Source organism: Sciurus carolinensis, chromosome 17 (genome assembly GCF_902686445.1).
Source record: "Sciurus carolinensis chromosome 17, mSciCar1.2, whole genome shotgun sequence".
NCBI lineage: Eukaryota > Metazoa > Chordata > Mammalia > Rodentia > Sciuridae > Sciurus > Sciurus carolinensis.
In genome coordinates, this window is record NC_062229.1 from 24,855,400 (window position 1) to 24,871,800 (window position 16,401).

The 16,401-nt window shown below is 47.0% G+C and overlaps 1 protein-coding gene across 1 annotated transcript in view; it reads left to right on the top strand.

The window, feature by feature from the left end:
• The first annotated feature begins 4,445 nt into the window (after positions 1-4,445).
• Fyco1 (FYVE and coiled-coil domain autophagy adaptor 1) overlaps positions 4,446-16,401 on the top strand; it is a 78,559-nt gene continuing 66,603 nt past the window's right edge. Inside the window, exons 1-2 of the mRNA XM_047532445.1 lie at positions 4,446-4,595; positions 14,602-14,756. Coding sequence (XP_047388401.1) covers positions 14,702-14,756 — 55 coding nt within the window. The 5' untranslated portion in view covers positions 4,446-4,595; positions 14,602-14,701. The remainder of the gene's footprint in view (positions 4,596-14,601; positions 14,757-16,401) is intronic.

The following is a 16,401-nucleotide window of genomic DNA, read 5'->3' on the forward strand; positions in this document are numbered from 1 at the left end:
CATCCTTAATTCCCACAAGGACTGTCTCATCAGCTATAATCAATGTCTGGAGCAATAATGCCCAAACAGTAATGCTTAGTCAGAATGACAGACTTGTCCTGGTATAAAATTTTCAACAGCAAGCATCTTAACAAGTTATCAATACATTTCTCTACTGCTCCATGGTCAGCAGTTACTTCTTCCATGATATTTTAGAGCTCTGACGACATCACCTTTTGTAACTCAGCTTTGGAAATCACACAGAGTCACTTCTACTTGTGGAAGCTGCCACCAGCTACTGAGATCCCAGGCAAGGGGAATTAGACTGTAACCTCTTGATGGGGGAAGGGGGAGTATGCAAGGTCACACTGTGAAAACACATGGGATGGAAAATATTATTGTGTTTATCTCTGGAAAATCCAATCTGACACAGTTCATGCTCTCGATCCCACTGCGGGTACCAAATTTCCATTCCAGATGCCATTCTGCCTATCAAAGTATCTTGACACTTAGTAACTTAAAACAACCATTTGGTTTTGTTCACAATTTTGTGGGTTGGGAATAGATAAAAGAGTCATCAGGGCAGGTCTCATCAAGGGTTGTTCACATAGGTGCAGTCAGGGATCCGCTGAGGCTGCCACCGTGTGACACCTTGACTGGGCAAGATGACCATTATATTGCAATGATGTGGTTGGCAGATGAGACAGGGGTTGGCTGGAGATCCAGTGGGTGATTGACATGGCTTCTCCAGTGGGAAGTTCTCAGAAGATTGGATTTCTTACACAGCATCAGGCTCCCTCAGAGAGCGATCCCAGAGAAGCAGGTGGAGACTGCACTACCTATGCCACCCAGCCTCAAAAGTCACATGGCATCACCTTTACTGCACTCTGTAGAGTGCAAGTGACTCACTAAAGTCAGCCCAGATTCAAGGGGAGAAGTCAGAGACACCCCGTCACCTCTGGAGGAGAGTAGTGTGACTCTGTGGACATATTTTAGAACTGCCATCCTCGCCTCCTTCAAGTCTGCTAAAATGTCACCTCCTAAGAGAAACTGATTCTTCTTAACTACCTTCCGGTCCCCAAACTTGATTTTTGAATTTTCTGTTTTCTTTTTCCATCACAATATGTATCACCTTTGATCTATCACTTAAATTATTTCTTTATCATCCTGTCTCCTTCCTTTACAATGTAAGTTCCATGAGAATAGGGATTTTTGTCTATTTTGTCCATTGCTGAAGCCTACCCATCTAATTCAGGGGTTTACTTACCCTATCTGGCCTACTGTTTGTTTTTATAAATAAAGTTTTATTTGAACACAGTCCACTCATTTGTGAACTGTCTATGGCTGCTTTTGTATCACAATGGCAGAGTTAACAACAACTATCTGTTGAATGAATGAACAACTTTGGTTCAACCAAATGCAACTTTTCCATTACCAACATTACTCTATTTTTTGTTTTTAAGCATAAAACTGAATATGGACACAAAAGTCCCATTTTTGTGTTTTTTCCAAAATAAGGAAACATTTTCCCCAAAGGTGAAATGGAACATCCTTTATCAAATAGATTAATTGCTTATAACTGTGAAATGACAAATTTTTGCCTACAATTGCTTTTTGGACTTCAACCAGGGCCCTATTTTTAAACATGGACAGGACTTTGTCTTTTTTCAATGCTGTGCTTTCACCACAGGTCATGTCTCCTATGTTTTTGTGAGACACTCTTTAACACCAAGAGAACTAAAGGTCTTATGGGAAAAGTGACTATACAATTTATTGACAAATTGGATACCACCCAGAGTGAGAGGAGGTACTGTTAATATTCATGGTGGGATAACAGCACGCTCCTGGGTGAACTAGGAAAGAATTCCCACCTTATTCTGTGGGAAATACTATTTTCTCTGATTACAACTCAAAATGGGAAAAAGTCTGAATCTATATTACAAAGAGTTTATTTTTAAATTTCAAAGGTTGCCAGTTGGTGGGGGCTGTTGAGGAAAAAGTCAATGGTAGAATCATGAAGAAAAAATTCTGTAAAACATAATTGTCAGAATTCAAGTCAAGTTCTGGAGCGCTGAAGTCCAGATCCTTCTGCATTGTCCATGACAATTACTGTGAAGCAGTGTTCTGAAGAGGAGGATGACCCAATCAACTTGGAGCTGCTGATTCTGCAATCAACTTCTGACTTCCTGTGTGGGTCTTACACTCAATTTTTCCTGAAGAGAAGACTGACTGGATAGAGACTATCAAGACGAGGCTGGTTCTTTTGAGTTGAGCTGCTATACCTGGCCATTGGCATGGCTGGTATCCACCCTGAGCTGGTCAGTTGAGACCAAGTTGGTGAGTTCCCTGTTAGAAAACACAGCTTCCCCATGTAAGCAATTGCCAAAGCAGTGATTAAGGGCTTAAACTCTGTAGTCGGAGAGATCCAGGCTCAAAAATCTGTCTTAAATCACATTAACTTTGACCTCAGGTAATTTACTTAATCTTCCCAAATCTCAGTTTGCTCATCTGCTTAATGGGGTTAATTGTGTCATGAGACTGATATATGGATACAACTAAAGCACACGTAGAACACACTTAATATGGAGCCTTCAAAGAATGCAAACAATTACTTAGCCTCTTCCTTTATTAGGACTATGGACATGGTCAGCTTTCTAGTAAGAAGTCGCCTCCCCTGCTACTTGTTAAGGCTATGGAGTTTCGGTGATTTCGAATCTGGTCTCTTTACCTCATATGTACTCAGATCAGAACACAAGATTATGCTGAGTTATTTGTATGTGAGATTATAGTTGGAAATATTCAACTTTATATAAAAAGAAAACCCTAATTAAACTACCTGGATATTAGTGATTTTGTTAACCTTCTTCCTTGTATCTGACAGTGAGTTTGGTGGGTGGGAGACCCCTCAGGAGCTCCTGCCTCTACCTAATCTCTCACGCTATTCACTAATTACCACCTTGGTACATTTAAACAATGACTGAACCGATCTGAGCTTCAGTATCCTCATCTCTAAAGTAGGGATAATGAATCCTACCCACGTCCTAGAATTATTGCGAGTTTTAAATATAGTGCTACATGAGTCTTTTGGCTAGGGTCTGGCATATTGTAGATCCTCAACAAATACATTCTGGTCAATGACAGTCCACATATATGATGGTGTCTCCTAGGATTGCATTGCCTAGTGCCATCATAGCCATCTTAAAGTACTCTCCATGTTTACATATTGACAATTGCCTAACTACACATTTCTCAGAACATACCAATGTCCTAAGTAATGCATAACTGGGTTGGGTTTGTCTCCCCCTTCTCTCTAAACTTATTTAGGGGCTAAGTTTCAAGTAAGGATGTTGAACCCAATTACCAATGTTAAAATCCCTCCTATCCTTAACATCTCATAAAACTGCTCACCCTGTGGTTGGAACAATGAATTTTCTTAGACCACTATGTTAATGACTTCTGTTTTTCTTTTGTCATGTCTTCCCACCCTCTCCTTTTTCAATTTTCCTTTCTCTTAAGGAGAATGGAAATCACTTCTCTTCAGGAGCCTTCTTGTGACCCCTCCCCCAAACAGACTATTCCATCAATCTAATTCACTGTTTTATCTACATCTAGTTTATTAAAAATGACTAATGAGGTGTCATAGGCTAAAATTAACCAAGAAATCCATTTCCTTTCCTGTATTATTCTATTCAGACATTTCCCCACTTTTTTCATTTGCAAAGTTGGGGTCATGGCTCCTGACTGAGTGCCACTAGCTAAGTCCTGTGAGGCACAGAGGTATTTCTAGCTTCAATGGAGGGGGTAACAAGGTCAAGGACTGAGGACAGTGGCCAGATCAGCACTTGGGCCTTGAATCAACCGCAAGGCCACAGTACTTTGTGCCCTGTCGCCTTTCTCTTATGTCCATAGTAGACCCTGCTAATTGAATGCATCCTGTTATATTGTGTCCGCCTTCAGAGTATTTTGCAATACACCATTTTTGAGCAGAAGTTAAGTTAGGACCTAAGTGTGGTAAATCATTAACACAAAGTTTTGAACACTAGTTTTATGTTCCTGTGTTAATAAGGGGACTCAAAAGATGGGACATGAGGTCCAGCAATACATATTTAACCAAATAAATACGAAACAGCCAACACGTAAGAACACAAAAATATTAATGAGCTAGTTTACGACTCTTTTTAAAGACTGAATGCAGGCGTATTTTACATTTGCGGCGCATACACAATTCAACTCGAACTCGTCACATTTCAAGTGCTCAACCCTCTCACACGAACAGCGCGGTGCTCAAGATCCCAGGAGCCCCCTGGAATCTCAAAGAATGACAAAAGTCATCTCGGGCGGACTAGATGACGCGAGGGGCGGGGCCGGCGCCGGCGGGAGCCGTCAACCCCCGCCTCGCAGGGGATGCCGGGAGTCGTAGTCGTGTCCGCCCATCTGCGGTGTCTCATGGGAATTGTGGGCCTCGGTCCCGCGATGCATGCCGGGAGTTGTAGTCGCTCCCGCCCGCCCGCGGTCGGTGTGCGCGTCATGGCTGCTGGCACCGCGCTAGCGCTCGCGCGCTCTTCCGCTTGGCCCCAGAAAGTTTCGGTTCTGCGCGGCGGTGGACCCAAGACCGCGTAAGTGCCGCGGGAGACCTGCGGGACTTTGGGGGCGCCGGGACCGCTCTCGATCCCGGAGAGATTCGCTCCTGGCGCAGCTTGTCACCTGTTGCCATTACCATCCCCGCCCATCCCGGTCCCCCTCAGACCCTGCCACAGACCCCGCTCCTGCTCAGTGGGCCCAGAAGTCAGCCCTGGCCTCTGTGAGCTGGTCTTGGAACTCAAGCTTCCCTGGTGATTAGTTAGAAAGACAGACTCCAAGACAGTTCCAAGGGCCAAAGGAGCCCACCCTGTGGAGGCTCAGTAACTAGCCCAGGACCCTCTAGTAGAGGAGCACAAGTCCCCGAATTCCTCCTGCTTGCACAGTCCTTAGGAAGCCTCCTTTCTGGCACAGCTGGTCTGGGACTGCCCAGACCTTCACTTTGCGCGACTCCTGATGCCCCAGTTTCTCCCTTTTTCCCAGAAGGGAACGGTTTGTTCTTCCCTTTGGGTACTCAGGCCATGGCCCATTCACAGTACCCTTTGTTCCTTGTGCCCACATGCAGGGTCTCAAGATAGCCCCCAAGTGATCTTTCTGGAAACACCTGTTGGACGGTTTATGAATTGTCTCTGGTGTGGCTGCATTGGACTGAGTGGAGTTCATCCATGCTGTTGGAACCTAGGCTGGGAGTATAGAGGGGAGGATGGAATTTTAGTTTTATATAAGTAAAGCACATGTGGTTGACACTTTATGCACGTGGCTTCCTGTTAATGCAAAGTGATGCCCCTTGTCACTCTGTTGTTCCCATTGGCTGTCCCCTCCAGAAAAAAAAAAAAGAGCACTTGTTGACACTGTCTGTGTTGGCCAGAGCCTCTCTGTCCCTCTGCTTGTCTTACCACAGCAGTTTCCTTTCCCGGCGGGGAAATGGGTCAGGGGCTGTTTAGGGGCAGAGGATCAGGGCTTAATCTGCTCACTGCCCTCCTGCACTGTGGGCCTTGTGGTCTCCTGCAGCAGGCTTAATTCCCCTGCCATCTGCCTAATGCTGGAGGCCGGAGGTGGGGTGGTTGTCAAGGTATGGGTTTCTGCTTTCAGTGTTCCCACCTTCTGAAGTGGGCCTGAGTTGAGTAGGTGCCACTTGACCCTCTGTGACAATCACCATTCTTAAAGTATTAAGTGCCTCATACTAGTTGTGGGCCATGGTTATTATCATCCTGGAAATCAAAGTTAATTGATTAAAAGGATATGAAAGTCTCTTACTTTAGGTTATCTGCTTATGTTTAAAGTGTTCATCTTTGTGTAGTGCTTCATTTTGTTTTTTAAATTGTTTTAAATATTTTATTAAGAAAATAGATAAACACAAAACTTTTGAAAGAATTATATAAAGGACATCCATATACTCAACTCTTAGTATTTTACTTCAGTTATTTTTGCAGTTGCTTGAGAGATTAGGATTAACCTCAGACAATGAACCTTTGACTGCTTCTTTGCCACTTGGGACAGGTTTGGGGCACCAGTGTGGCTACAAAAGCCAGATATTTAGCCTAGTCCTTTAGGGTGGCATGCTCCCCACAGATGTTTGACAGGCTGCTGCCTCCAGAACCTAGGATAGGTACTCAAGAAATGGCAATCTCCCACCCTCAACCCCCATACTTGGCTTCCCTTTATGAGAGAAGTTTAGCTGATGGGTAACCTTTATTTTCTGGAGAGTTCAAAGACATGAGTGTTTTTAAACATGAGGCAGAGGTACGGTCTCTTGGTGGAAACTGGTAGAACCTGGAGTTTACATTCATTGCCGGCAGCCCCAGGCAACAGTTAAGGGTCATTAACTGTTTGTGACTTCAGAGGCACCAATAGGCAGAGATATGTTGATTATGATCATATTGACATCTACTCACCTAGTAACTGCTGTGTTCTTATTTCACTCAAACAGTATTCGAGCCTCAATATGAGCAATTAAATAAGCTGGGTGGGATTGGGATGTTTCTGTGTGTCTACCCGTGGAAACACTGCCTACCTGTTATTTTTTGATGCATTCCTAAAAAATGGCTGAAGTACCTGTACCATCCTGGGAGCAAACCGGCCCTATGGCTTTGGGAAAAGCAGAATAGCAGAAACAATACTCGGTTGGGCAAAAGGAGTTTTCCCCCTGTTTTCCCCCATTGGAGCCTGATAATTTCAGTGACCATCAATGGTCCTTCCAGTTCACATGGTTTCTGTGGCCCAAGGGCCTATTTTCATTTGGGCCAGATCCCATTTGCAGGGATGAGGATGTGTACAGCATTGTGGTTCTGAGGAAAGACTTAAGGAGAATCTGTGGTTTGTTTATAGTACTGGAGCCTTGTGGTTAGAAGTACAGGGTCCAAGAGCTGATCTGGCCAACCACCTCAGAAGTTTCTTTGCACCCTTGGTATGGAGCAAGAAATCAAGTTAGGGGATCTCTTAGTTTCCAGAAAACTTTGGAACAAAAGAAAGTATTCCAAGCAAGCCCTCAGCATGCATGGAATAGAGATAGGCCAAGACAAGGATTCCCAGAAGAGATCCAGCACGGGCTGGACAGTCAAACCAGAGGTGGGAAGTTATAGTGGAGCTGGAAGGAATTTCCTAAAGCTGAACCTGTAACCTTAGTTTCCCAAGGCAACTGCAGAGTTTGTTCAGGAGCAGGGAGGAGACGCCTAAAAACTTGAGCCAAAGTTAGCCACTGAGAATGTCTCTTCTTCACCTTTCCCACCTCCAAGGGCAATAATTCATAATCATTCCTTATGAAGGAAGGTAAAGGGTTACCTCCCTACATTGCACCTGGAAAAAAATGAAACAGGTAGGAAGAGGTCAGATAACTTCCCCAGGACAGATAGTTTGCCTGGAAATAGTTGGCTGAGCTAAATCTACCTTGAGTCTCACCCATTCATGGCATGATCTTCATCAAATTATTTGTTGCATAATAGGTAATAGCAAGTTCACACAAATAGTCCTGTTGCCAAAATCGGAATAGGGTTCAAATTGACAAAACTCAGCTACCACTGACAAAAAAGAAGGCACCCACCTTACCTGTGGTCACAGCTCCAGCCTCAGACTATCCAGGGCTCACTTGGCCCTCCCCTCTGCCTGCATAGCCTTATGCCCTGCACCTCTGTGCCCAGGTTGTGTGCTGTCCTTGTCCTGCCTGTGTCCAAGGAACACAGCGGAACCTAAGCCCAGCAACAACTCCCCTCCACAGCCTGCTTGGTTGATGGTGCCAGATCCTCACTTCCAGGAATGGAAAGAGAGAGGCCTGGGGAGGTGTGTTATTCTTCTAGGCTGCCATAACAAAATGCCACAGACAGGATGGCTTAAGCAAGAGAAACTTCTTTTCTCACAGTTTTAGTAGCTAGAAGTCCATGAGCAAAGTATTGGTAGGTTTGACTCCTGCTGAGGCCTTTCTCCTTGGCCTGAAAGATGGCTGCCTTCTCACCGTGTCCTTACATGGCCTTTCCTGTGTTCATATGTCCCTGGTGTTTCTTTCATGTGTGTAAAGTTTTTCTTATTAGGACACTGGTCAGATTGATTTAGGGCCCACCCTCATGGCCTCCTTTAATATCAGTTGGCTCTTTAAAGGCCCAGTCCTCAAAATACAGTCACATTCTGAGGTATGGGGTTGGGACTTCAACATATAAAGTAGGTGGGGAGAGGGGAGACACAATTTAGCTCCTAACAGAAGGGTTGGGTTAGAGATGGAGTGGTCATCATTGTCTTGATTGGGTAAAGGCTTCTGGTAAGGCTTCCTTAAGGACCAGACTGTAGTGTGTATTTCCTCCTATCCAGGCTAAAACCAGAAAGACCAGAGGAGCTGGACAGAGGGAGGTGTGGGGAATGCAAGTCAGAGGTCAGTCTTGAGAGAGGATACAGAGCATCCGAACCCAGAGTCAGGGCCCTGGCCAGAACAGAGCTAGGAGGGAGGAAGGAGGAGGGACCAGAGGATGGACCTTTCATCCCAAGGATAAAGGACTTCACGTGCCAGGTGAAGAGATGCGGACCACAGATCTGGCAACAATCACCTGAGCTCTCAGCACAACTGGGGTCTTTTTTTTTTTTTTTTTTTTTTTTTTTATAAAGTGAGACTAATTGGGGTGGAGAGTCACACTTAATGTCTCTAAATTATTCCTGAATCATAAGATTCCATTCGCTTTTGGAATAATAGTTCCATAAGATTCTCATAATAATGACAATATAATATCCACCATTACAAGATTTTTAAAATGCATCATTTTAGTGATCATAAAAAATAACTTATGCTGAACAAAGGAAAATTTAACAATCAGGGAAATTGAATTTTTAAACATAAATTCACCCACGTTCCCATATTTAGAAGATTATTATTTACATTTTTGGTGCATTTCTGTGCCTCACGGTTTAGTTTGGTTTGTGGAGCAGGGACCAGTGTTTTGTTTGTCTAACTCATTCATTCACGCAGCGAGTAACTTACTGAGGGCTTTGTATGTGCCAGAACCACACTAGGTGCCAGGGAACTAATGAACAGCAGTGGAGTTTACAGACAGGCCTGAAGAACAGGGATTAAATGAGCAGCTACTGTGGCGATGAATGGCTCCAGAGCTGGAAAAGGAGACCTGGAGACCCTGCAGCAGCAGCTCCGAGTCATGAGCAGAGAAGAGCTTGTGCCTCGTGTGTTCACTTGTTTTCATCAAAGCACTTATCAGGCCTCAAGGGACCTTCAGGTGTAAGCTTACTGGGTTATGTATTGTCTGTTTCTGAGCATAAGTTCCTTAAAGGTCAGGGCTCCCCCCACTGTTCCTGTTCATAGCTATGGCCCCAGCTCCTGAATCAGGCCAGCCTCTTCCTAGTGGTGCCAAAAAGTACCCCTTACCTGGCTGGCCGTTTGTTAGCACACGAGCTTTGTTAGCTCAAGAGGTTTCTCCAGGCCTTGTTTAGTTGCTCTGTCAAATCCTGTCAGAGGTCAGGTCTTAATTCATACTGGGCCTGGCTGACCCCCTTGACACTCTGGTCAGGAAAGTCCCTGGAGCATATGATTTTGGAGATCTGCCATGTTTCCCCACCTAGGTGGGGTTTGTCCTCTTTGGGGCAGGAGTAGATATGCCAGTTGAGTGTTCAATCTTTTATGCAATTTTCTGGTGGTGCCCAGAACCTGTCTGCATCACCTGCTGGATGTTTTCTCTGGGTTTTCCAGTAGCAGGACCTCAGCCCACAATCCTAAGTACAATCAGGTAGCCCTTCCTTCAGGGCTACTGCCCACCTTCCTTCAGAAAGATGGTCTACTTGTCTCAGGTCCAGAGCTACTCCTCTGGCTCAGTCCTCTTGACCCAGTTCTTCTGCATCCATGGGCTGGAATCATGGTCAGTTTTGCGTATGTATAGTGGAGTGTCCACTATAGTTGGTGGGAGGGAGGAGGCCAATAGAAGGTGCGAGAAGCAATAGCAAAGTCCCAAGTCCTCATTCCCTCATTGCCTATAAAAGAGAGAAGACTAAGCGAGGAGCACTTGGGAGAGGTGACGTAGGCTGCAGTCACGAACACTTTAATTATAGGTCCCAGGAGTTGGTTCACCCAGTGAGCCTGTGTTCACGTGGGCCGAAGTGCTGCCAGCCTCTGGCAAACACCTCAGGACTTGCCACCACCCTCTTCAAGTTCTGGGGACGGCAGTCTGCCCGCCCACCACATTTCAGCACCTGAGCAAGCAGCATTTCCGGGCCTTCAAAACTACAGGTACCAGCCAAGTGCACCCCTTTCTATAGATGGTCACTAGATAGATGGTATTGGATGTATAGAAGCAGGCCAAGGCAGTAGACTCTTCCAGAAAGACTTTATATATTTTTTTTTCTTTTTTTTTTTTTTTTTTGGTCAGGGTAAAATTTGCAACCGGTATGCTTCACCTTGTTTGGGACTGGGGAAGAGTCCACTGTATAATGTCCTGTCTGGGTCTTTTCTTGGCTATTGTATTAGGAGCAAAATTTTGAAGTCATAGCAAGACTCACTTGTTCTCTCCTCCCTTCCAATCTGCCTTTCTTGTGTGGTTATTCAGATACTGTATTGCTTCTACCTGATCTAGTTCCTGGGCAATATTGTAAATATTAGTCATTTGCACTATAGTATAATTAAGTCTGCACAAGTCAGTGAGTATCTTTAAATCTTAATTTGGGACTGATCTGCTGTGTCTATTGTGTAAGGCATTTAGAGCATCTTTGCAGATGTAGGAGTAATTTGGGGGTCAGGGAAGGGCCTTGACCTCTAAAATAAGACCAAAGCCATGATTTGCCTCTTGGGCACTGGTCCCAGGTAATAAATGAGAATTTCAAAAGATTAATGTAATCCCTTTTCCTCTTTGTCAGGAGATTGGATATTTTGGACATTTTGGATAGGCTTAAACTTTTATTTTTGAGTTGCTGACAAGAAAATCCAATAGTTCCAAAGATTTTATGAAATGAATCACTAACACTTGAAAGAGCTTGCCAGAGATAGTGATAAAGGATTTTACATGTCATGCAACCAGGACCTTGGGTTGGTGGAGGTGGCTTGCACTTTGGGGGCCTTGAAAGGTATGGGAGCTGCAGAGTGTCCCTGTCCCCATGCCTCCCTGAGGCACACATGGCATTGTATACAGTGTCTCCCAGATCAGGAGAACGGTTTGCTGATGGATTGTAGACGTCAGGATGGAGCTGGTTCATAGCAGAAGTCCATGATCCCTCAACCAGAGATCATGCTTTCTAGAGACACAAGGAATCCGACCATGTGTGGAGAGCAGTAATGCCCCATCCTTTGCCTTTCCTTGGTTAATAATGGCCCTGGATGGAGGCAGAGGAGGAGAGGGGCATGTGTGTGTGCGCTCTCCTAAGGGAACGTTGATTTTACTTCTTGAATCCCAGAGCCTCCGTGGAAAGGCCCACTGTGACCCACATGCCTGACGGCCAGTTTCTTAGAGTTCATTACCTTGGTGGTGACACAGGCTCATTGGAAAATGAGCTTGTGTAATCAGTGGCTGGGAACAGCTCACCCCATGACCTGGGAACCTGATGCCAGCTAAACACGCTATTGCGAAGGTCAGGTCAGACAGAAGGCCTCTTGGCTCAGGCTTACGCGAGGGCAGTGCCACCAAAGCACTGAGAAGTCTTAAAGGAGCCTGTCTCCATCTGTGTTCAGGCTCACCTCACCAAGATGCTGGCACGGTTTCTACACATTGTTTCCCACAGGCCAGACTCCAGATAGGGCTGGCTTCCAGGAAAGCCGGCTGGTGGTGTGCTTCCTGCATTGTCCCAGCTACAGCCAGGATGAGTCAGTCACCCTCGTTGCCGCCCTGGCCTCCTCCTCAGGCTGTATCCTCTCCTGTGTGTGCGGCTCACCACTAGTGTTAAGTGCGCCCACAGCGTGGTGGGCTTCGTTTGATGATCGCGTGGGCTGGGTACAGGCATCTGCCTCCATGATGATTTCTCCCAGAAACGGCAAGGTCCTCCGAGTTGACTGGCCTAGTAAGGGACACAGTAGAGGAATGGCCTTCATTCTCGCGGCACCCTCTGTCGGCTCCTCCCCTCCTAGGCTCTTGTCAGTGACCTCCTGTTCATTTTTCAGGCCTGGCCCAACTCAGTGGCCATCACGGATTATCTGTCACCCTCTCCCTCCCCCAAGCAGAATCCAGTTAACTCTGTCAGTTCCCATCACATGTTTAAGAACATCTTCACAATGCTGCCCTGGTGTTGAGATATAACTTAGTTACGTGAGTTTTGACAAATATATGTCTGTCAAACAGATAGTCATGTAACCACCAATATAATCAAGACATGGGACAGAATTGCCCCCCAGACTTTCCATGTGCCTCTTTGTAGTTATTCCCTCCCCGGCCCCGGCAGCCACTGGGAGACATCTGATCTCTCCCAGTGTTTTGACTTTGCAAGAACATCTATAAATGGGATCAGAAAGAAGGTAGCTTTTACAGTGGCTTCGTTCGCTCGGCATAATGCTCGGGAGCACAGGAGGCTCATCTCTGTTGTGGGTATCCATGACTCATTCCCCTTCTTGCTGAGCACCTGTGTCTGGATATCAGGATATTTTCCTGTCTGTCTCCTTGGCAGAAGCGAACCTCCCCTGGGCCTGGACTGTGCCTTGGGTGCCTCTGTTCCCCAGCTGGTGCCCATGTGCTGGGGCAGTGAGTGTCCGTGGTGAAGACCCTGATCCTTGCCTTCCTAGAGGAGCACAGTGTCTGCCTGGGCCTTCCCTGCACAAGTCGACGGAGCTTGGGCTCTGGCTCTCTCTAGGGCCATGACTGGTCCCTACCCAGTCGCTGTTCAGTGGTGACCTGGAGAGAAACCCTGGGATAGGCAGGCAGGCTTCTCATGAACCACCCCTGCTCTCAGTTTGATGCCCATGGCGGGTGGTGCCAGCACTTGGTGGGGTTATTTTTGTCAGGGGAGGAAGGTCTCCGTGGATCCCCTGAACCTCTGCTCCCTGGATCTCGGAGTCATGAGTGACTGGGACTGTGGTGCAGGAGTAGGCCTGGTTGTCCCCGCCTCCTAGTCCAGAGAAGCCCTCTTCCGGCTTCGTTTTCACTGAGTCACAGCTGCACTGGCTTGTTAGTTAAAAATAGGCGCTGGGCATCTCAGCACTGTGACAGGCCCTGCTCTTTCCCTGCCGACACAGGAATGCTTGTGTAAATATTTGGAGTTGCTCATGGTTGGGACCATTTCCCTTCCAGGATCTAGGAGATGACCATGGGAGGGTAAGAGAGGGCAAATGCTAGAAACACTCAGGGGACTTGTTATTTGGGAGACACTGGAGTTGAGGGTGGTTTCTAGGAGCCAGCAGAAGTGGTTGGTTATTTGTAGGGGTAAAGGCTTCGTCCTTTTTTGTTGTTGTTGTTTTGGTGTGGAGCTGGGAATTGAACCCAGGACCTTGTGCATGCGAAGCAAGCACTCTACCAACTGAGCTATCTCCCCAGCCCAAGGCTTAGTCTTAAAGGATCAGCAGGACTCAATGGAAACATCACCAGGTTTGAAATCATACTGACCAGGGTTCAAACTACTCCTGACTCTGAAGGTCAGTTTTTCCTTGGTAAACAGGGATGATATTATCTACTCTACAGTGTGATTGTGAGAATTAAAAGTGATCGTGTGTGTAAAACACGTGCCAGGATCCTACACCTAGCAGGCCTTCATTTAGTGGGGGCTGCTACTCCAGCCAACCTGTCTTCACAGCAAACATTACAGCACTGCATCGGACATCTCAGGGAGGAATTAGAGGTTCTGAAGGGACTTAGGAGTGTCCAAATGCGTGTTCAGACCTCTTTCCCATGAGCTCACATCTTACCTTTTTGGTCTTCAGCCACTACTGTGTCCTTAAATCACATTAACAGCTGCCCAAGTAGGGCTAGTAACTCAGGACTCCAGCAGGAGAGGACTATAACGAAGCTTAAAATAGAGACACGTCCCTTGATTGGTATGGGAGATGAACAGTTCCCTGGATGACAGGTCCCGTGGAGGCAGCAAACCCCCAGCAGCAAGGAAGCCTCCTTCCTGCCCAGTGAGCCAGGCTGTCGTTGGTCCAGAAACCCTGAGGGTATGTGTCCTCAGCTCCTCAACGCCCCCAGGGCTGTCTACCCAAAGGTTACTGACCATTCCTTAAATAAAAAAAAAAATCTTTTTAAAGTACCTGAGAGGACGTTGGGCCTGTGGGAGAGAGTGCTCTGGCAGAAGCAGGCCCCTCAGGCTTTGGGGAGCTGTCTGAATCTGGGTCGATAAGGTTTAACTGTTGTGTGAGGGGCTGGGGGAACTGGGGGGGCATTTTTAGGGGTGGAAAGTGAGGCAGTCTTGAACAAGAGAGGGGGAGGTGAGCTCAGAATAAAACAAACTGTACTATTTGGTTGATCTTGTTTCTTGTTAAGCCCCAAACCAGGTCACTGTGCCTGAATGTGTGTCAGAAGCAAACCAAAGAGTGCCCACAGAACAAGACCTACGCAGGAAGGTCCAGCCGTCCTGTCCCGATCGGGCGACTTTGTGTCCAGAGCAGAAGTCCTCTAATACTCTGTGTCTGTAACTGCTTCCTCCCTGCAGGTGCCACCATGAAGTCTGACCACTGCTGACCAGACAGCCACGGAGCACCAGAGTTCTAACCTTCCCCCAGACCCACTCGGCCAAGGAAGGTGGGCTCGCCATGGCCTCCACCAGCGCCGAGAGCCAACTCCAGAGAATCATCCGCGATCTGCAAGGTTCGGTTGCATTGCTGGGCTGCTGGGTTGGTTTTGAGGCTGCGCTTCTGCTCTTGCCAGTTGAATTCATCCCTTTCATCTTTGTTCACACTGGGAGTAATCGGAACCCTTGGGACACAGCATATTGAAATATTTGGGGCTTGGATGTCTACCCCGGGGGAGGTTGGGAGAGCTTGCTTGGCGCTCCTTTCAGAGCCATGTAAAGCCAGTTTGTAAACAAAATCAAATACCGTCTCCTGGCTGGGTCTTATTTCAGTGTTACTCTTTGGCTGAGTCACAACCTCTGGCCTCTGATGTAGTTGGCTTCTTTGCAGGGAATGTTTTCCCTCTGAACAGGAAGGCCAGATACCTGTTTGTCTTGTTTTGCTGCCACACCTGGTCCTGGCTGGCAGATGGCCCATTGCCTGTGACACACTCCAGGTCTGAGCCTGCTGCCTCCTGTCTTCCCCAAGTGATCGGGGCTGTGACTGCAGCCCTCCTACCAAGAAGGGCAAGGAAGGGATGCCCGTCAAGCCCCTGGGACTCAGGGGAAATGTTACTTCTCTGTTGGCCGCAGCTTCCAAGTTTCTCCCTTTCAGGTGATGTGCCAAGAGTCAGAATTTTGGCAGGTTCCACTCCTCCACCAGTCACCGGGGTGGTCTTGCCAGCCTTTTTGGAGCTCCAGCACTTTTGTGACAAGCTGAAGCTGACCACTTCCTCCATGTGACTGAGTCCAGATGACACTTCTGACAGGTTCCCACTGTGCAGACTGGGTGCAGGGAGCAGCCCTCTCTCACACCAAGGGCCACTGGCCTAGTACAGCCAGAGCACAGGCCACCGTCCTCATTGTGCAGGTCCAAGGTCAGTGAGGTAGAAGTCACTTTCTCAGGCACACTGGCTCTTACTGACAGTGATTGGGTCTCAGCAATTGAGTATCCCTTATTCAAAATGTGGACAGAAGTGTTTTGGACTTCAGATAGTTGGGATTTGGGGATATTTATGTAGACTTTACCACTTGAGCATCCCTAATCTGCAAATCCAAACTCCAAAATATCCCAGAATCCAAAACTTTTTGAGGGGTGTATTTTTGAATTAGGATGCTCAACCTGTAATCACGTGGATTTCATATGCACCCAGGACTGTCGGGCACATGTCTTATGGACAAAAACTCACTGCGTCCTCACATTTGGTCCTGTAAGGTAGGTGCCGTTACTGTTCCCATTTTGCAGATGAGGAAGCAGGCAGAGAGAGATTGAGTAACGCATCTGAAGTCACACAGCCAGTCATGAGCAGAGGCCAGGTTTGCACACCAACAGCCTGGTGCCAGTGTGTGCCTTTAACCACACAGTCTACTCTGCTGAAATGTGAGGTGCTCTTTTGAAAAGTCTGCACAGAGTTGCAGAGAAAATAAGACAATAGCCACTGCAAATCTGTGTTTGCTGCTGGCCTTCAGAGATTTCTCCACCAAGTAGGAATCATCTCTGTTTCAGTCTGTGTTCTCAAGGATGCTGTGAGACCCAGAGGTCCTCACTGGGAGTGAAGAGAGGGAAGGGGAGGACCCTCAGGCAGAGCTCCATCCCATCCGTCGTCTACTCCTATGCTGGCTAAGTCTGGTCACCCCCACCATCCTAGGTTGGTCTCTATCTCTGCAGAGCCCACAGAGCAT